A 22650-nucleotide genomic window follows, 5' to 3' on the forward strand; every position below is an offset into this window, starting at 1 on the left:
TTGTTTTCTTCTCCATCTGCTGGGAACTCCAGCAATGCCGTTCTTGTTATTTGCAGAATCTTAGCGCCGTCTGCTAGTGTTTTGCTTCTCCTAAATCCCCCACTTCTATTGATAAGCTGTCAGGCAGCAACTCCCCCCGAACAATTTAATTTCTTTTCAAGTACTTTGATGCACTTGAGTACAGCCTTTCAGGTGGGCTGGGAAGATGCGATTTATGCAATTCTGTATGCTTCATCTTATCTCTTATAATGTATCTCAAGGACAGGGAAACAGCTTTTGCGATGTTTTTAATAGGAAAATGTTTTATTTATAGATTAGAGCATATACATGTCTTTCCAAGCAATTATATTTGTAGGTGTTGTGGCAGACGTTAGCACAGAGGAGTAAATATTACTTTGGCCAGTGGACAGACATGTGAAAGACTTACTGAAGTGCATTTATTGATCACCCTCTTGCTCTTTCGTCATCTGACATTAATCACTAAGCCTGAGATTGAGGCTAAAAATGAGCAGGCTCAGTGAGCAGTGTGCTCTCCTGGAGATAGAAACTGGTTTTTGGATTCTGAAAATGTATGAATCAACAAATCAAGAGCATGTACAACATCCTCTGTATTCTGCTGCAACAAGATGTAATATAAATGAAGGACATCCCATTTCCATTCGCGCAGTGACATTTTCATGTACGTAGTTTCACTAATACTGCTGCTCCTATAAGCTCACATAGAATCATGCAAGTTTATTTAGGGATTTTTCACTGATGCAGGTCTCTACCATGGAAAAAAAGTGTTTAAAAAAGTGTTAAAAAATGCATGACATGTCCATCAAAGTTGATGGAGCTAGAAGAAAAGTCACCAACATTATTATTATTATTATTATTATTATTATTATTAACAGTGACATTCAGCATCCACCAAGTGTTTCTCCCCTTTAGAGATTCAAAGATTCATTTTGGCAGTTTGTGATTCACATCAGTAGAATCTCGAACAGAGAATACAAAGAATATTAGCAGTTAGCGCATAGCTAATCCAGTTAAGCTTCTGAAGGCTGAACTATTAGATTTCACCACGTCTGAAAGTGTCCCCCAGTTCGCGCGGTCCTCGTCGGTCAGGCCACTGCTGTCCGGTTAGGGGAGTTTATCACAAATAAATAGCGCATAAATAAATAAATAAATAAATAAATAAATAATGTCCACTCTCTGAAATTGCTATACGCAGTGAAAGGAGTCCACTGAGTTGCAACAACATTGCACTGGAATGTCAGAGACCAAAATACCCATCCAGTTTCCGTTGGATGGGTATCCTCATACCATGAGATGACAGAGTGGTGATTTCCATCCAGGGCTTTGAAGTCTCATGGGCATTTGATTATGTTTTACTTAGTCCATGAGACGTCCATTTTTTTTCCTGCTCTTCCCTCATGTGGGAAAGTCCAGATATTTTGTAGGGATATTATTCCTTTAAACATAATTACTGGATGTTTTTAAACAGCAGCTTGTGTTCACCAGCGTTTAGAAGGCTGCTTCTTTATGTTGCACTGTGTTGCAAATCCTTGCCAAAAGCATCAGAAAAAAAATCCAATTTCTTCTCCCTGAAATTAGTCTCGCATGGATCCAAAGAGAAACAGTGAAAAGATTTCTTGCTAGCACTTAGAGCTGTCATGAGACTCTCTTTTTTTTATTCATATTAATTATTTATTGTCCTGTTATATTTCCATCCCTGTGAGCATGTTGAAGAATACTGATATTTTATTTTATTTTATTTTTAAGAAAAAAAAAGATGAACAGAGTGAATTTCTGCTCTTACTGACAGTACTTTTCCTCATTTTTTTCCGTTTTCCCCTCATTTGTAAATGATCACTAAGCTCTACTATAATTACAACTGAAACACAAATCCATACTTGGAATAAATCTATAAAATTCACTTTAGTAGAGCCCCATTGAGTTAGAGCTGGATAATATAAGATAAGAGACAGAAAAAGTGACCATGAGAGCAACATGAAGGATTTTCAGAGGAAGGAAGCTTGAAGTCGTGGGCGGAACTGTACATTTCACTGTCTGTTTTTATGGCAAGTCTTGCATACTAGCTTTTATTTTACCTTTTAAATTTAAACTACTGCTCAAATGTGGGGAAATAATATTCATCTTGGAATGATTTGTTAGAATTCATCTTCATTCATAGTGTGTATAAACACAGTGGGCTGGGAATCATGATACTCAACTCAGAAATAATGTGAAGAAGCATTTTGACTTTGACACCTATATGAAAAATCTTTGACATACTGATGGAAAACCATGGAGGCTGTGAGGGAGGCTGTTTGCTAATGTTGAAAACAGTGCAACTGCAGAGTAACAGTAAGTCATCAAAATAAGTCCACTTCCTCTGCATGTTTTCAGAAGAAAAATCTAAGATAACATATTTATAACTAAATAGAAGGTTCATTTTTAGTCCCACTTATATTTAAATCAAACTAACTGATGATGAAACTGGCTGCATATAGTAGTAAACTTAAAATCATATTTAGTTGCCTTGATAGAGACTAATATGATAGAAAATGTTGCATTAGCATCTTTACTACAAACAGATCTGTGCTTTACACACTGATCTTTGATTTCTATTCAACTCTAATCTGTTTTTATCAGAACATTAACAGATTCTGGAGTATTTTTGGCGGCCCTGAGTAGTGTTTGCAGGTCGTCAGTCTCTGCTGATTTGTATGAAAGGGCAATGCTGTATGTAGCCTGTGAGGTGAAACCCAGGGCAAAGCAGTCTGTAAAGCTCTCGTTGCAGCACTTGCTGTGGGGCAGTAACTGACGCTGATTTACCACGACTCTTTTCAGCTCCTGTCTTCTCTCAGTTTTCATGACATGCGGCGGCTGGACGGTCAATAGACGACGATCAGAGAGATTTTAGTAACAGAATCAATTAAAATGACAGGGACAAAAATAGGATTTTGAAAAGTAGGCCAGTAATTGCGTTCTTTTGATCAGACATCTGTTGCATTTGGCTGCATTTACCTCTGTATTCTACTGAGACATCAGTCAAACCATCTCTTCACCTGCTCCACTCTGAGGCTCTGCTGGATCTGCTTCTCTTTTCTTCCTCTCACTTCCTCTGTGTTTGTTTTTAATAAACTAAGTTTTCTTTTCTGATTCTTATATAAACAGCCAGGTTTAGGTTATATTGCAACTTACTGAGTAATGGATAGTGTTTCACAGGTTGAGTTGTGGCAGTCCAGTAAGCATTTCTCTATTTCATTTTTTTTAAAGCTTGGTGATCTCATCCCGCTCCTGAGCTGCTTTTTTTTTTTCAGAGCTCTCCTCCATTTGCTGAATCTGCCTGGAGGTCAGTCCCAGGTGCTGCTGCTGCTGTCTTATTAAATCAGATGCTAATTACACACAGATTGCGAGCACAAATTGAATGAAAGAGGCAGCGTAAATCTGCCCTGCAATTTTATTTACCTAAATCTGGGCCTGAATGTACACAGTCATCAATCACAGAGGGGAGGGAGATAGAAAGAAGCAGGTGAGTGAAGGAAGGATTCTTTAAGGCTTGGTGCAGCTTAATTTGGACAGATGTCCACAGTGGTTGTATATTTATTGATCTAACTGTTTTCCTAAGCTTTAAAAATAGCTTATTACATCTCCTTGAATTAACTGTCATTATATTTGAATGGCATGTCATTATCATGCTAATTTTCAAGAGCCGACTCTATATCTAATCTAATGCAATTTGCGGTTGAGCTAAGCCTTTGATCTTCACCCACAAATAAAACACATCCCAATATTGTCCATCACCATACCGCTCTGCTCCCAGCTGCTGTTGCATATATTACTGTGTGTTTTAGTAATTATCTTGTGACTGTCGAGCTTATAAATGAGCCTCTCATCCATCTAACAATGGTGGTAAACTGGCTGGGCCCCAGCACTCTGATTCCACCCTAATCAATTAACACCTTGTCTGCATCCGCGCTGCCAGTAGCTGTCCTGTCTGCGTTTAATATCTTTCCTTGTGTGAGAGTCGACTGATGCCGGCGGTCGGCGCTGACCGACCCGCTCCGTCTCGCTGATATATTGCACTCCTGGGGAGAGGCGGCGTGTGGCGCCTGTGGAAGTGAGAGCGTAATAATCACAGGATGATTGTGAGATTAATTAGCTCCGTCTTGTCACTTGTCTTGCGCTGCAAAATGGTGGAAAACAAGGATGTTGTTGACAGAGCAGATTGCCACAAGGATGGAAAGACAAGAATAGCTGGGTGCTGTCCAAACAGCTCAGAGTGTGTGTTTGTGTGTCTGTGTGCGTGCATGTGTGTGGCTTGATGTGTAAACCTGTGGTACACACAAAATGCTCGTCATTAGTGCAGTTTTAGTGCGTTTTACAGCTGTTTGTGTTGTATGTCTGCTTTATAGTGCTATACTGTGGAGAAAGAAGGCTTGTGGGTACAAGGTATGAGCGTTCAGATCATTAAGGCTGTGTTTGATGTGACAGAACAGAGTGCCTACACGCTGGTTGGATTCCCAGTCTTGTATTTAATCCTTAAGATAGATACATATGTTCCAAGTTAAAATAGATTACACCTTGTTTTCCCCTGATGGGTTGGATAGGATAGGTCTCTCTATGTTTCTCTGCTTTGAAAGTGTGTGTGTGTGTGTGTGTGTGCATATGTACCCCTGTTTTGTACTTTTGCCCTATGTATTACCAGGGGCAGAAAAGTGTCGCTTTTCTGTGTGCAGTTTTCTATGAGCTGAAACTTTTAGGTTGAGAGAGTCAAAGCAGGTGTTTTGATTCAGGCAGCTGAAGAAAACACTGACTGGCCTGTGGGTGCCTTGACTTCAGAAATGCTTTAAAGTTTCAGTGTGATTGTTGTTGAGTTTTTACTTAAAAAGCAATACAGTAAAGAATGTAACGAGTAAAGATAAATGGAATGTCTGAAGCTGTTTGCCCAGAAGCTCCTGTTTGTCGCTCAGATTTCTCGGCTCTTGTGCGTTTTTATCGTTGAATGTTTGACCTTCAGTGGGCAGAAGGATGCTTGTGACATGAGTTTGACACTAGAGTTTGTTTTCACATTTATCCTCAGAGGAAGGAAAGTCTCTCTCTTCTCACCTTTGACTTTTGTGTGTGTAACATTACTACAAGTTTGGAGACCAATCAAGGTCCAACGTGTGACTTTCAAAGGTGTGATGTGGAGACATGAAGCCTCTTGTGCACATACACTAACAATGACCTTCACAGTGAGATGAGAGACATTTTGTGTCTAGATGTTATGTTCACAGATTCCTGACTTTTCAATGAGGGAGAAAGAATCGTTTGTTTACTATAATCTAACATTAGGATGTGAGATGATTAATCATTATTAAAATGATAAATGGCGATGATGGTGACAACTGAGTTTAATATATCCAGTGTCTATTTGTAAGACTAGTGGAGCTTGATGATGGCTGGACCACTGAGTGGGCCATGAAACTGCCTATCAAGCCAGTGGGGTCAATACAATCTGGGTCAAGCTTCCAGGTGTCTGCTCTCAGCTTGGGTGAGAGTTGGATACAAAGGAGGTTTAATGGTACATCAGGTCAGGGTTAGAGATGGTGTGACTTCTCAGGGGGGCTCAGCAGATTTATGGAGGAACACTCACTGCTAACATTGCGTGTGTGCATGGTAGGGAAGCTGTAGCAAACAAGATGCCCTCAGTTTTTGCAAATTGTAAGAATTAAAGACAGGATACACACTGAGCAGTTTTCATTGACTGCCACTTTGCAGTGAAGCAAGTTGTGGCTCTACTGCTCTACAGAATGTCCCAAATACCAGTATCAAGAAACAGTGTCTGACAGGTTATTGTGTATTTAGTGAACATTTAGAGTGATTATCTGTTGGTATTGCAATTCCATAAAGAAGATTTATAAAAGACAAATAAAAACAGAATAGTGAAAACCTGAGATATCCAGACTTTTAGTTCAGAATATGTATGATACAATTCTCTCAATGCTACCACATAGTTGCATTATAAATGCTTATGTCATTCAGTTATCCATGCATACCAACTGAACATTGGTGGAGTTCCCCTTTAAAGAAAGAGCCACAGTATACTTGGTGGCCTGTTGTGCTAAATTATTGTACTAGATACAGAAGTACTGCTTGTCATTGTTCATGCTTTTGATAGAAGATTAAGGTGAGACACTGAGGACATTAACAGTCTGAACATATGGCTTCCACAGCAATGCAATAAAAAAAATATCTGTCTTTCCCTAAAGTTGTCCCACTAACTGTTGGGGCAGTTATCTACTTATTACCGCTAATTACAATAATGTCACACAATTCTATCGATAACTACAAACCATAACCACACATACCACAGAGGGGTCCTCTTGTGACAGACAAGAGGTCCTTGTTGGCCCTTGTCAGTAAAAAACAGTAGAAACCAAAAACAATGAGCCTTACTCATCATCCCAATGATGGAGTTTTTTATTTTTAAATCAACTGGTCCACTCAACAAAGCCAGTCCAAACTGGATTGTGCCATCTTTGATTAAAACCCACATACTGTACAACTGCCAGCGTGATTCTCCAGCCAAACACTGGGTAGAATTATACAGAAACATCATCTGAGGTACACACCGTGTACAATCCTGCATAATAACAACAGAAAACACCATCTATTGTCTGCTACCGTTCTCACCAGACAGGTGTTTGTAATAATAGTTCTGGACAGCCCTGTACTGTATGCTGCTGGCTAAAGCACTTCTTCTCTCCACTTTGTATTGGTGCAGTTCTCCTTAGGCAGCAAAAACCAATCTTGACTGAGATCACATTTTGGGACACTAAGCAGTGTTGAGGGGAGTCAATACCTGGCAGAGATATAGCTAGACCTTAGCCCTAAAGAGGAATAGGAGCACATTAGATTGTCACTACTGATGTTTTCTCTCCTACGGTCATTGGATTTATGTGGGAGAGTGTGTTTAGACTCAGAGGGTTGAAAAAAGCACCTTCTGAAGGTTCATACATTCTGGGGTAATTGTTGAATAAGATGTGTTTTACGAGGTTTTTGTTAAGATTCATGAATTAATTTAATATGTTAGTATCTACTTAAAAAGAACAGGAACACAAGACACGTTTTTAGAATCCATCAAGATGAAGAGGCTGTGGGGTAACTGTGAAGGTAACATGGACGTAAATCATGTTTTTTTCAGTAAAATAGGTAGGAAAATGTCCTCCTCAATCTCAAAATCCTGCTTTTGCGTAGTTTCAGTTTGATGTACCTCATAAAATCTCTATAAACAGTTTATCCAACTGGTAAAATCCAGATGAGTAAAGAAATAAAAAGAGGAAGTAATAAAAAGGGGCCATACACTCATCTGAGTCACCCTCAATTATTACCATTTGCTCACAGCAATTAGGCTTTGGGAGCAGCAGTGAGTGATTTTTGGCCTTTTCTGCCTCAGTTTTTGTCTCTCAGGCAACACGGAGATTGTTCTATCTCTATGGGGAGCAGGAGAGGCACAGACACCGCGTGAGTTGAAAGGGTCAGGATAATGCCGGTGTTCTAAAGACAATGCAAACTTAATAGGGTTGTGCCAGTGTCACACTTGACTCATATCAGATGCTCCCAAGTGGAACAGAATGAGACAGAGAGAGCTCATGAATGAGAGTATAGCTACTCCGGTCCACCTGGTGGCAGTAATGCACCTCTGGGCTGGTTTGCCGAACTGCCAGTAATCACTAAGAAGAAGGAGAAGAAGCAGCGCGTGAAGCAGCACCCCAGTTAGCAGGACAACTGATTGACATGTCTTTATCTCTCACAACAATTACTCAACTTAACTTTTCTTCTTCTAAACATCAAAATAATTAAATGTCAAAATCAAAATTATTAATAAAATAAGGCTTCAGCCCTGGAGACGTGATATTTTTACAGGTGAACATGTAAAGTGCATGTATTACCACATTTTGCTATTACTTTTTTCCTGCAGTGTTTTACATGTTGCCTCATCTGTTTTTCAGCTCACCTCTTTCATCAGCTTCTTACCTCCTCCCTCTATGGAGATTTGATCTCCTTCATGTTGCTGGCATTTGGCTCAGCAGTAAACTGTGCTCGGGCTCGTCAGATAATAGTGGCTCTGTTAGTTTATATAACATAATATCTAACATAATGTTAATCACATTGTCATATTGCTCATCGCTAATGCAGTGCAAGTTGGATTTAGCATCATGACGCCAACAGGTTGCTGATGTAGGCTAATTTCTAATCTGCCAGAATCTGTCAATATGACAAATGTCGAGTCAGCTGGTTTACATAAAATCAGACCAGGCCTCGGTTTTAGCTGGATCGGATTGGCAAAACCAAAAATCTACCCAACTCTAGAAGTTAGTTATTGTAGTTTGGCAAGCTGATTTGACCTGCTTACCAACAGCTGCAGCGGCAGCAGTGGCTGTGACACATTATTACAGCCTGAAAGAACAGGAGCTAAACAAAGAGTCCATGGAATCAGTGGTTTCCAGTTTATGCTTGGAAAAAAAAAATGCTGTAAATGCAGAAAGAAAAACTTAAGTCTTTACATTCTTATGCCTGAATTAAGTGAAAAAGTTGGCGTATTGATAAAAGCAAAATGTGACAAAGTGCAATGGAGGAAAAAAAAAAAACTTGAATAAATCACAACATACATGAAGCATGTGCACTCAAGCCCCCACTTAACTGAGGAGACAGAAATAGCAACAGATCTGTGTGGAGACTGTGACGTGCCTTGTCATATTGTTGCACCCTCTTCTTCTGTAATGATTTAATGCCACCCAACTGGAGAATTAGGGCCACCGGCTGTTTATCTTGTTGAACCAGCTCCTAATGCTGGTATTTGCTCTACGGCAGTGGATGGAAACACACATTAAATTAGATTTTTGCAGGTTTTCTGGAAAATGCAGTGTGTTTGGACTAAATTTAGATGGGAACCTGGCTAGTGTGTGATTTGTAATGAAGTGCTAGCTAATGATAGCACATTGTTAGACCCACCCTACCTATCCTATCTCATTGCCTGAGGTCGCTGCCTGAGAGGAAGACCTGCAAGCGTGACTGTGGGCTGAAAAAAAGTTTTGTGGGTAAAAGGAGGAATCGCTTAATATGTTTATCGCTTAATATGTTTACAGTTCATAGAACGTGCCTGACCAATCATAGATCAGGCAGCAAAGCATTGCTCTTTGTAGTAAAAACGGAAAATACATTGTTTATCATAACGTATAAGGTCCCTATCAAGGCAACTAAGCATAACTTTAGGTTTAGCACATTAATAATACAGCAATTTACATAACCGAGCATTTCATGTTTTGTTGTACTACCATTATTTCAAAATTTCATAATAATGTGTATAAATGTATATAAATGCAGAAAATAGCATTCAGCTTATTTTAATCGAAGAACCCTTGGCATCATTGCTCTACTCCTACTTCCGTGTCCCAGTGAGTTAAAATAAAGCCTGAGGAGTTGTAGTGGAATTTGACGAACAGCTGTGGTATTGTTACAGCAGTAAAATGTATTTTCAGAAACTTTAATGAACAAACTGATGGGAAAAGGTCCTTAATATTAAATTTAACAAGGTGAAAGCTTCCTCTTCCAAACTGAACTGAGAATAGCCTTCGCATCAATCATTTAGTGAACTGTGGAAAAACAGTAAAACTGACAGAGCACACAACTGAGAGCCATCTAAAACAATTAAATCTTCAAAAAAAAAGAAGAACAATCTTCATATTAACTGTGAAATCCTTTTGCTTGATTGTCTGTGCTCACCAGTGTTGTTACTTGCCCAACGTAGTAATCCCTGACCTGTATTTGACCATGAGTGTGTAACCTCAGATAATCCTCTTGAAAAATCTGCTTCCTTATAGACCAAAGAGTGTCTGGAAAAGGCTGAAAAAAAGCTACACCATCTCATTAAATCAGGAAACTTCAAACTGAAACTCAGACTTCAGCAGGCTCTTGCTACACGGTATAAATAATGCTTGTCTTTTTAAAAGTAATATGTGACTTCCTTTTGTTAGGAATTCAGCTCACAGTAACAAGGTTCTTTTTAAGTTGGCAAAGAAAGTTTTTACAACTAATTTATCAAGTGTGAACCTTCCCAAGTCCACAGAGTTTAGTAAATAACTTCCATTTCTCTATAGCTGCTGAGGACAGTTTGGCACAGATTGTTAGATCATTAAAGTTTTAGATAAAAGTGTCAGATTTAGTGATACTGGTAGGACACTATCAGCTCCAGCAATCAGCGAATGAAAAAAATAAAAGCCAGGGTCAGAAAGTATGATCTTTCGCTTTAAGAAAGGTCTTCATTTCCAACGTGCTCCATTTGACCTGGAGCACCCTCCCTGTTGTGCTTTTTGTACTTTGCTGTGAAGGGTGTGAGAGGAGGTTACTAAATGTCCAAGTTTTTCTGTGCTGAACTTCCTCAGCATTACATCCACAGGAGACCAGACTGAAAAGCCAAACGCTCTGGGATAAGCTGACCTTTGGCACACGCTGCTTATCTCATCACACTGGCCTGTGAAAAACTCTCTCAAGACAACTTTCTCTATTAAGAAACATGAAAGGAAAGTCGAAATGTTGGAATATGTTGAAATCACAGAATGTGATTTCTTTAACAGACCTCCTCGGAATAGATAAGTTTCTCTGTGAACTTGACACAGATGCTCCTGTGGGCTCCTCTCTCTGCGGTGTGGAAAAACCTTTTAAATTTCTTGCAAATATATCATCCCGGTTCTTTATGTGATGTATCCGTCAATATACTTCTTGATGCTATGCACAGATCTATAACAGGCTGCTTCTTTATAACATGAAAGTTATACAAGGCCCTAATGCAAGTATAACCTATACTATATACTGTTACTGAGCCATCAATCAAAACACAGATTCTGAAAACTCAACAATCATCTAGTAATAAGGAGATAATTGTGTACAGCAAAATAAAGCATTTTAAAGTTAAAGCAACACCCTTTTTTTTCGTTTTGATACCATGAAACAAATATGGCATGACTGCATCAATTTTCCCTACAGGGGAATCCACTGAGCATATTTAGAATTTACTTATTTTAATTATCAGTTTTGCTATATAATTGAACATCCTTCAAACTAAAGAACATTATACGCCATTCAGCACTGCCTTCCTCAATTACCAATATAAACAGTTTTAAATATGATGTTTCTATCAGTGAAATGATATTGGAGAAATCTGGTTATATTAAGGCAAGTTAAACTACACTTAAAAGTTGCAGTTATGGTTAAAAGAAACCAACATAGACAGATGGCAGGAAATAGGATGCAGACAGCAGTCACGTCCAAGTCACACACTTTGATGGCCCAACCATCCGCTCTCAGAAGCCGAATGGCATCAGTGTGCTCCCACCACAGTGATAGCTTGATGGTTATGTCTATAACATCCTCCACTTACACCTTTTGAGGGGTTGCATCCCACAATGTCTGTAGCTTTCCAAAGATTCTGATAGGGGAAGCATGGAGGAGGAGGCTCTAATGGCAGGCTTTTCACCTCACCTAGCTATTCAGAATTGATATAAGAACTTTTTCCTTCAGGCATGGTCACACTTGGACAAGTTGTCCCCGAGTTTGTTTGAAACATACTTAAGCGCCATGCTGCTTAACCTTTTCCTCTGAGAGAAAACAGTCATTATTCGCACAGCCCCGAGAGGGCCTTGTCAGGTCACCAGAAACATAAGTCACTTTAGGCATTTGAACAAATAGCCAGTGCTGTCATTTTTCTGTTGAGGACAGTTTCTAAATGAAATGAAACAACATAAACAGTCAAAGCCTTGCAGGCACAGACATGGAGACATAATATGGCACTTTGATGCAGTTCAGACCCTTAAAGCTGCTTTAGTATGACCTTTTCACTGCACATGTACAACACACGGCCAGCAGAGATGACAAAACAAAGTCATTGTAGGGTAAAACACAATGTAGTTCATAATGTTGAGAGAATAACTAGATCCTTGGTGCTATCATAATGACATGCTGAGCTCTGTACTGGTGGCTCAGGGCTGTTTTTTGGTCTATCAGAACTAGTTTGTGAGATGTGCTGTCCGACCAGGTCAGAAATCAAAAGTGTTTGTCCCTGCTATCACACTGGACTGAAAATCCGGCCATTAGAAATGATATTGTTTAAAAAAAAAAAAAAAAGGGATAATGGTGGACATTTACCGACAGTCTCTCCAGGAATGCATTCATAGTGTTGCACTTTGAACACTCTGTCACATGAAACTCTGTCAGTTCAATCGTCAGTCCAAATGCTTAACAAGTCCTTCACAAAATGTTTGGTTCTTTGATGAAACGTTAAAGGTTGGGCATTAAATTTTGGGCAGGGGGAGGTGCATTTCAGCAAAAAACATCCAGAATTTAAAACTTTATCATGTGAGCTATGAAACAGTGGGTGAGAGGAAAAGTTGATGATGCTAAGAAAACTGAAATCACAATCTGCTGCTCGAAATCAGTTCACTTTTAAACGGTGTCAGTTTTGATAGAGTTCAGCAACTACAGCCATGTGTTGTTAGCAGCTGCAAGGTGTTATAAATTCCTTGCCATTCTGATTTTTGCCTCTGATTGGCTTCTTCTCCATCACTGCTATAATGGTGTCTGAGGCTCATAAGTATTGTAATATTTAGACCAGCCTGCGATGCAGGTTGACCATAAATCATGACTTCTCAGAAATGAAACTTCAAACATTCAGACTGGTGCCTATAACATAACGCTATAGTGTCATAAAATTATCTTGGGGAATCGTGGGGAATTGTTGTTTAAAGAAAAAAAAAAAGATACTGGAATACAGAATGGAGACACTTGCTGAACCAGCGGTCCCTCCCACTTCACAACTCTATTGATTCTTGGTGTAAATGTTCCAAACACCACTCCAAAACCACTGCAGTCTCTATATTACAGTGGCACATTACTTTCACAGTTGTGGTGCACTAAGGTAAAGATATTAATAAGAGTGGACTAAACCAAGAACAGTAAGTGTGGTTTGTTAAATTTTCCATAAAGACAGTGAAATTAATCAAGACCCTTTGGAACGTCTTCATTACGACTCTTTGGAGAATGATTCATATATGAATACATTACCTTCCTGTTTAAGTCCTCAATCACTGCACTGATCCACCAATCTGCCTATTAGACAAATTTGAAAAGTGCATAGCTTATCCAACCCCTCTTGCAGGGATTTGATGCTGTTTGGCAGTGGCGTAGTGCCGATTCCCTTAAGCCTCAAAAGCACTGCAGGAATTTATCTCCATTAAGAAACAGGATTAAAAGGCATGGTGGTTCAAGGGGTTTTCCAGAGCAGGCTTTCTACCACTAGATTCTTCTACAGCAAGGCAGACAGCACTTTCACTCACTGTCCAGTTATTAAATGGTCTAAGATAAATGGTGATTACTTTGCCTTCGAAGACCCTTTCTTTTTATTGTCTGTGAATGGTCATTATCTGGCGACCTGTGTATCATTTGGAGAAGGAATGTGCCCTGTACAGTTAGTTACAGATATATAAATGCCACTTAGGATAACTGACTATGTTGTCATCAGTCCAGTTCTGATGCTTTTCACTGCAGATTGTATTAAGGTTTACTAGGGCATACTGATCAATAGAGTCATCCATTTTCATTAAAATGTTTGTATTTCTTTTTTGACTCTAGTAAGGGATATGTGTGAAGCTGCTAAGCTGCTTCAGTCCTGAGTCCACTTCTCTAAACTCTGGGGTTACCAAAATAACTGATTCACCTGTGGGAAGTGGCTACTCTTTAGCGACCTTATCTTTGAGAACACTGTGAGTTGCTCAGAGGGTTTATAATATGAATGCCTGACCTGAGATTGAGAGGTTGCAAACCCACAATTGAGCCCTGTGGAGGTTTCTGCTGGTGTCAGACACTGTGCACCTGTCTGTGTTCAGACTTCTCAACAGCAATCATTCAAAGCCTTTTGAATTGTGCTAACACTTTGACCTGCAGCAAGCAACAATATAGAAGCTTGTCAGTTCGAAAAGATGCTGATATGTACCACAATTGAGCCCCCAGTGCCGGACACTTTATGTAGCTTTATTTATATGTTGTATTTTAAGTTGCTTCTGCATCTCACAGAGCGTTTGAGCTCTAAATGATGTAGCATAGTGTGAAATTTAGAAAGAATTTATAAGTTCATGTTTTTCTTAACCTCAAAGGATAGAGAAGTCCATAGGGAGGTTATAAATCTTTCCAAGTGTTGTAAAATGCTGTTAGACATCAGATTCCATGTGAGAGCTAATTATCTTTTGCTCAGAAATGTCATATGGATATCATCACAAAATAAACATGAACATCCTATTGTTTTGTGTGAATAAATCAGGTAGAATACATTTTGCAAAGCACTTGCACTGGCTTTCTTCACCTAAGCCGTTCAAGACTTTTGCTAAGAACTGTTAATCAGGATTATTTCCTTATTATGCCACTTATGCTGAGTCATTAAAAGTATTCCACCTTTCATGGCCACAGACCTGTTCCAAACAAAACAAACAAGAGAAGTTTTTAATCAGATAAAATTTTGAAGGATTTGAGAACTGTTCACTTGGGGAGTGGTTTTATACAGAGGATTATCAATGATTTACCCAGGATTATAGACCAGATTTGTGGAAATCTCAAGTGATAACAATCCACAGACAAAGACTCTGGCAGTCGCATATTCTTAATGATTATCCTACGGACAGCTGGAAAATGGCCCAGAGTTATCACTATTCCGGCATGTCGGAAGCCTATTATGGCAGTCAATAACCAAAGCTATCTGTGGTTGGCAAGCTACAGTGCAGCAACCCATCAATACACATTCCTCTCAGCCAGTAGCACATATCCACACATCCATTGATTGCACCGAGTTCCAGTGATTTAAAGACTCTGTGGCACAGATGTGTTGGGAGATTCGATGTTTCATGTGCTCTTTGCAATACAGGTAATAAATCATTTGTCACAATGGTCCCACGCAGGGTGACAAAATCAATATCAGTTTATCAAGGGAGCAAGACCAGGGACCACTCATTCAACATGTGGCCCTATTCTGTGGTGGTACTACTACATGTCAGGAGGTCTGTATAAGGTAGATACTCTGCAGCAGTTACACATTAGATCAATGCTCTGCCAGTACTCTTAGCACATTATTTTTTTTTAAACAGTAGTTACAAATGGAATATTAAAACAACAATTTAACAATAGTATACTGAGTCACAAGGATTAAAAAAAGTAAAATATGAACATGAATGACATCATAATCTTTTAAATGAGGGATATTTGGGTTTTTATTTCTTGTCATGTAGTTGAGTAGTACTGTTGTAAACTGAGAATCCATAACCCCTTGAGCCACTCTGAATATACAGTGGTGGAAAAAAGTTTTCGGACACCCTTAAAATTTTACACAATCTCAAGTATTATCATGAAATATTTGCAGAAAAATCTTTTTTGTATTTCACAAGGTGTGGCTGCATCAGACAGACACAAACAAAACAAATGATTTCTTTTGTTTATTGTTATCAAGAAAAAAATAGCAAAACTAAATTCTTGATGGTGTCAACATGTCAATTCTCAACATTGTCGGTATCAAAGTTAATAAATAGCAAAGAATGTTTTCAAAACTGAACAAAAAGTAAATAAAATCAAATAACAAAATTAATATTTAGTACTCATTATTATTATTAGTATCCTGTTCGTATCCATATTAACCTGCCTACTAATCTGCTACCTGTGACTGTCTTTGACCTGCCTTTGCCTTTGGAATTTGTTTGCTACTTGGACTACTGTTTTTTTGGTACTGAATGTGAGCCTGGTTATTGACCGTAGTCCCATAGTCTCCTTTAAGGTCCCTTTGTTTCAACCTGCCTGGGGCCTGTTTCTATTACCACAACTGTTACAAACACACACAGACTGCTGTGAGTAAGCTATCCCACTAACTAAAGTCATTTAGTGGCATGAGATTCCATATTTTGTTCTTTCTTTCTAAACTCTGCTATCACTATAATGTAGAGCTTTAAACATCTAAAAGATATCTTTGTTACTGACAATGAAAATGTCTAATTTTCTTCTCAAGTTTTAGAATTGTTCTTATGGGCTTGTGTTCATAGATCATAGGAAATAAACAGGCGTTCGGAGGAGAGAGAATCAGTATGCAGTGACATCAGCTATGTGCATTTAAAGGACAGTGATTTTTTTTTGAGCAGCTATATCAGTAACAAGGTTGTGAGGCAAAAACTTAATGTGAAGTCAAGTTTATAAAGTCAGGCCTATAAGAACTCCCAACAAAGGTGAACAAAAATATCTTTAATGGCTGTATTAAAGTATATATTGGTAGGGTACCAGTAGATACTTCCATTTAGGAATGTCATGCAGTATAAGGAGCAACAAAGTCCATGTTAGGAGGAGGCTATGGTGGATGAATGGGTGGACAAAACAGGAACTCTCACACAGCAGATCGCTGTTCATTGTGCCTTTCACCCATGACTCTTCTTCACACCCCCATCCCCAAATACATATCAACCCCAACACAGTCCGAGTGTTGGAGAGGATTTATTTCTGCCCTGAACATTTCCATTTGTTGGTCGCTCAGGGGGATGAACTCCCACAGTCAACCTGCTTAAGGGCCTTAACTGATTCTTTAAGAGTTGTAAGGCAGGTCAAGAACTGTCAACAGAAATTGCTGATGACAATTCTGAGCATGAGAAATTCTCTGACTCAACTTGTAACACTCAACAACCGTGGGCTCCTCTAAGCAACTGACTGAGGATCTGAAAATGAAGCTAAATGATGCCTGCAAAGCTGGGGAGGCTGCAAAAAATATCAAAGCACTTTCAGCTTTAAATTTCTACTGTGCAAAATGTCATTAAGAAAGGGCAGTTGAGGGGAATTGTGGAAGTCAAGACAAGAGCTGGAAGACCAGGAAAACTTTCAGAAAAAAAACTCCACGTCTGCTGGGCAGATAGGCAAAGCAAAACCCCCATACAACTGCACAGGAGCTGCATGAAGGTTTAGCTGACACAGGAGAAGTGGTGCATTGTTCTACCGTGCAGCATTGAGGCACAGACACGGTCTGTAAGGAAGAGTCATCAGAAGGAAACTGCTCTCTCATCACAAAAGTCAGTGTCTGATGTATTCAAAGCAACATCTGCCAGAGTTGTTTTGGAAACTAAACTAAAATTGAGCTCTTTGGCCACAATCAATAAAGGTTTGTTTGCAGGAAAAAAAAAATCTGCAGCATTTGATAAAAAGAAAATCCTGACAACATTTATGTATGGACACATGGACTCCACTAAAGATCAGCAAATTCAAGATGCAGATGTCCTGCAGTCAGTCAAGAAAGTGAAGCTGAGAAGAGGCTGACTTCTACTACAGTGATTCAAAAATAGACCTCAAAATCCACAATGAACTACTTCAAGAAACCCAACCTGAAGTGTTTGGAATGCCCCTCACAGTCCCCTGATTTGAACATAATTGAAAATCTGTGGGGAGATCGTAAACATGCTGTGCGTGTAACACTGCCTGAAAATATCTTAGAACCTCAAGTGATCTGAAAGAAAGAGTGATTGAAAAGACCTAAATCAAGATAGAAATAGAAAGACTCAAACAAAAGCAATAAAAAGCTTTTGCAGGCTGGAATACCAACGCAGTACGGTGACCAAAGATTTGCACAATCCACGCTATATTTAATTAAAAAAAAAAAAAAAAAATTTAAGTTTATGACAAAAATGAAAAAGGACTATTTTAATGTCTGTTTGCTACAGGTTGTATTTACTACTTTTCACCTCAAAAATCTACAAAATATGTGATTTCCCTGACAGGTGCCCAAACTTTTGCATACAACTGTATGTACACTTAGAAAACAGCAGGAACATCACACTGATACTCGTAGTTCCTCACTTTCTCATTGATTCCACAAGATGTTGGAAACTTTCCTCTGAGATTCTGCTCCATGCTGACATGATTCATCACATCATTTCTGCAGATTTGTCTGCACATTCAAGCTGCCAGTCACCTGTTCTACCACATCCCAAAGGGGTTCTACTGGATCCTGGTCTAGAGACTGTGGAGGACACTGAAGTTCACTGAACTCACTGCCATGTTCATGAAACCAGTTTGAGCCTTTAGCTTTGCTGGAAGTAGCCATTAGAAGATGGTGAACTGTGGCCATGAAGGGATGAACATGGTCAGCAACAGCACAACTGTGACATTCAGACCATGACTGATTGGTATTACGGGTCCAAAGTGAGCCAAGAAAACATTCCCCATCAATTACACCACCATCGATCTAGACTATTGACACAAGGCAGGTTGGGTCAATGAATTCATTCTGTTTATGCCAAATTCTGATCCTACCATCTGCAGAAATCCAGATCCATCAGACCAGGCTATGTTTTTTCAGTCTTCAACTGCCCGGTTTTGGTGAACCTGTGTCCACTGCAGCCTCAGATCTCTGTTCGTGGCTGACAGGACTCCGGCTTCATTCTGAGTTTAACTCTAGAGACTGTTGTTTGTGAAAATCAGCAGCTTCAGAAACACACCAGCCCGTCTGGCACCAACAGTCAGGCCTCGGCCCAAAGTCACTGAGATCACACTTTTCCTCCTTCTGATCTTTGGTGTGAACATTAACTGAAGCTTCAGACCTGTATGTGCATGATTTTTTTGCACTGCACTGCTGCCACATGATTGGATGATTGCATGATTGCATGAATAAGCAGATGTTGCTGATGAGTGTGAGTGTGCATGATTGAGGATGAATATTAGGCTTAAACAGGCACAGGATTCAGTATAGACATCAGCTGTTGGAGAGAAATGTACATGTAAAACCAAACTAAATCTAATGCAATCAAAGAAACTGAAACCAGGGTTTGGCATATAACATGTTCAGAGACACATTATTTATAGCAAATGAATGTACAGTTAGATTTAGAAATAGTACAGGTGGTGGAGCGAGCTGGAGAACACAGTGATGGTATTGGGTTAGGGTTAGGGTAATAGTGAAAAGGCTTGCATGAGTATGACTGGACATTACTCGTCAGCGGGTGGCTAAACTGTTGATGAATGAGTAAGAGGTTCACGACTTAATCATCTGATCCTATTCAGCTAATAAGAATTCAATGCTTTGCCTTAACTTACCCTAAGCTCCATATGTATGAATAATCCAGGATAAATACTGGGCTTTAATAGGCTCAAGAAAAGTGTAGCTTGTACCAGCTCTTCGTGAGACATTTGCATGACAAACCAGGTCTGACACATTTGAATGAAATCAAGATTGTGGCATTTTATATGATTTGTTCTCGCTGAAATCAAAACATTACGTTTTAAAATGCAGTGATGTAAGACTAGTGCAGTGAAAACTTTGTTTTTTGTTTTTTTTTTTCTCTTTTTTTTTTTTTTGACTGTACATCCACAAAAGTTGTTAAGTAGTCCGGAATCCACAACAAGCTTGGGGAAGTTTATTAGCCAAATGAGCCACCTGGACCTGCTGATGAATACAGTAGGTCTAAATAATAAAATAGGCAGTTGCTGATCTGTCAGTACTTAGAGGAAAGCAAGTGCCTAGTCACTGTTCTGAAGGTAGCGGTGCCTTGTTAAAATGCACTCCATCAAAGTTTCCTTTGAAGTAATAGCTGACAGAAAATCTAATGTGAATTTGACTTAACAGGTCTCTTCTTGGGAAATATTGAACAAGACTGTAGAAGGAGGGAACTGGGGTGAAGTCAGGTCTTACCCTCTTTTGTACATTCACCCAGCACAGAGTGCATTTTAATTAAGAAGTTGGACATGGCTATGTAAAAACTTCATAATTTAGAGCCTTTTTTATTAATTTCTTGAAGTTTATCTATGACACCATTGCTGTTTCGCGCGTTTCAAAACTAAAGGATTTCATTTCACTCTTCAAATATGAAGACAGTGCTCTCTGGATTGTATGGAAATGCAAATTTAAACCCGCAGTATTACCTCATCTCCCTCAACAGAACAAGAATCCTTTTAAAAAGGTTTCTGGTTGTCTGCCATTTCATCACTGTTCTTGTCACTCCCCGTGCCACAGTAAATAATCAAGTGGGAGTGCTGTGCAATAGCTCTTCTGCTTTGTAATGTATACAAGATAAAACTTTAAAACTCCCTTTGTGTACACTGAGGATTGATTATGCAGTCTAGATTTTACCTACTGTGGCTGAATATTGAATGAGTTAAGCAGAAGCAGGTGCAATGCACATTTTTTCTTGCACTGAGACACAATAATACAACAATACACAGACTAGTAATGTCATCACTCTTTATGTTTTCTGATACTAATCTGCCAGTTTCTTTCTCATACACTGCCTCAGTGACTAAGGGATCAATTACCATGGAATTTTGTACAAACATATATGGTCTTTAGAGGATGAATCTAAAATAACCATTTCATTTTTGGTGAAATATCTCAACAAATGATGGATGGATTGGGATTAAATGTGGTCCGAATATTCATGGTGGCCAGACAATGATTCATGTTAACTTTGGTGTCCCTGAAACTTTTCTGCTAGTACCACTGGCATGTTGACATTTGTGGTTTTGAGTGGAATGTCTTTAAAGTTTGGTAAAAGTATTCACATTGCCAACAGAATAAAATGTTCTAATTTAGCTTTTATGAGTTGAAACACTACTGTGCCCAAGTAAATCCTGACAGAGCCGTTAGTGTGCCTGGAGACTTTGTGTTGTTGTTAAAGCCATGATGCGTGAAAAGATATTCTGATACAAGACATGACACATAATGCAACCTGAGAACTTTGCCCTGTGAGTTGCAAATGTAACACATGGATGTTCCTGTGTGTCCCTTCTGTTTGTCTCTCTGGTTTGGAGGAGCAGGTTTGACCCTCACTTAACCACACAACTGGACCATATGTCACATATGCAATGAGCCTTTTGATGGAGGCAGCTGGAGTTTTAATTTACAGGTGAAGAAGTGGATGACACTGTTATAAATTGTTTTGCAGTTCAAAACAACAAATCAAACAATCCTTGAGGGATTGTCTTGGCACGACGATTGCTTGTTACTCCAACTTTCTCTGATTAGATGGCACACTGCTGCTGCACTGTCAGGCAGAAACTTATAGTGCCTGTATTATCATTGAATCTTCAGATTATTTGATAACTGATAAATCAAATCTTTGTTCAGTCTATAAAATAACCTAAAAAAATGCTTTGCTTTGCTTCACGCTTTGCCAAAGGCCCAAGCCCATTAGATTTACGATAATAGCAGAGAAATCCTCAAATCTGACAAGCTGAAATGAGCCGTACTTACGTGATAAACAACTTAATTGTTTAATTGTCATATTTATTGACAAATACTCTGTCCATCATGTTATTTACTGATTATTTCAGTATTGTGAAGTTCAAATTTTTAGATTGCCAACTGTTTGTTTTTCACTTCTTGAGCATCTTGTTTCAGCTGTGATAAAAGCCTGTACTACTGCTCCTTCTGATGCAGCCTTATGCTGTTATTTAAGCTGCTAATATGAGACTTTAACATGAAACAGCTTGCACTGTGCAGCTTTACTCACTAAGCTCGGTGCTCACACAAGCCGCACTAACGGGCAGAAAAAAATCTGTCAGTTTGCATTCCGTGGCCCAGATGTTATCGGGTCTGTTTACCTGTCCCATCTGGAATTTGTGTTAATTCCTTTTTTTAAAAAGTGTCCCTAAATGAAGCACAAATGTGTAATTGCTAACATTAGTCATCTAAAAACAGTTATTCCGCCCACAGTGCCCTCCAGGGTTGAGTCCTATGAAGGATGGGACCGGGTGCTACGACCACCACATCGGCATTGACTGCTCTGACGGTTTCAATGGAGGATGTGAGCAGCTGTGTCTCCAGCAGCTGGCTCCTCTAGAGGATGACCCGACACTCTACAACATCCAGATGTTCTGTGGGTAAGGAAGAACAGATTCACAGTAATAATTCATAATTATTTTGTTTCATAACCCTGTCTCATTGAGTCCTTTCATCGTTCACCTAACATCCAGTCATGTGAATGCTTGCACACAGTTAAAGAGAACATTATTAATCTTAATATAGATGGTTGTGAAGTATGTATTGGGTTTTGTAAAGGCAGCAAGTGAGCTACAAAACACTTCAGGTCATTTGAAGGAATGTATTATAGATTTATCTTCTTTTGAAAAGAATGGCACAGTGAACACTGATTACTGTAAACTGACTGGTAGTAAGAGGATGTGTAAAGATATAAGGGACAAAAGAAAATGTAATTCACTGGAAGAAAGAGTGGGAAATGAACAGTAAGGACCCCAAGCAATACAACCTACACATCTTCAGTATTCACCGAACAGTTTTACCATTGCAATAAAGCAAACATACAGATCAGGAGATCTTATAATAAATTATGTTTATAAGCAATGTATACACTCATCAAACACTTGTTCATGAAATTATTGATACACCCAATCATATGACAGCAGTGCAATGCATAAAAGTTCACCTTCCCATTAAACATCAAAATGGGAAAAGATGTGGAATGATTGATGGTGTCAGACGGGCTGTTTGAGTGTTTCTGAATCTGCTGATCTCCTGAGATTTTCACACACAACTGTCTCTAGAGTTTAACTCATAATGGAGCCAAAACCAGAAGCATGAGAGAGGTCAGAGGTCAGAGGTCA

The 22650-nt window shown here is 39.1% G+C and overlaps 1 protein-coding gene across 1 annotated transcript in view; it reads left to right on the forward strand.

Annotated features, from left to right (window-relative positions):
* The window catches only part of astn1 (astrotactin 1), a 336997-nt gene that overhangs the window by 136818 nt on the left and 177529 nt on the right, over positions 1-22650 (forward strand). The window contains exon 13 of the mRNA XM_041055289.1: positions 21743-21909. Coding sequence (XP_040911223.1) covers positions 21743-21909 — 167 coding nt within the window. The remainder of the gene's footprint in view (positions 1-21742; positions 21910-22650) is intronic.

This window comes from Toxotes jaculatrix, chromosome 14 (assembly GCF_017976425.1).
Source record: "Toxotes jaculatrix isolate fToxJac2 chromosome 14, fToxJac2.pri, whole genome shotgun sequence".
Taxonomy (NCBI): Eukaryota; Metazoa; Chordata; class Actinopteri; family Toxotidae; genus Toxotes; species Toxotes jaculatrix.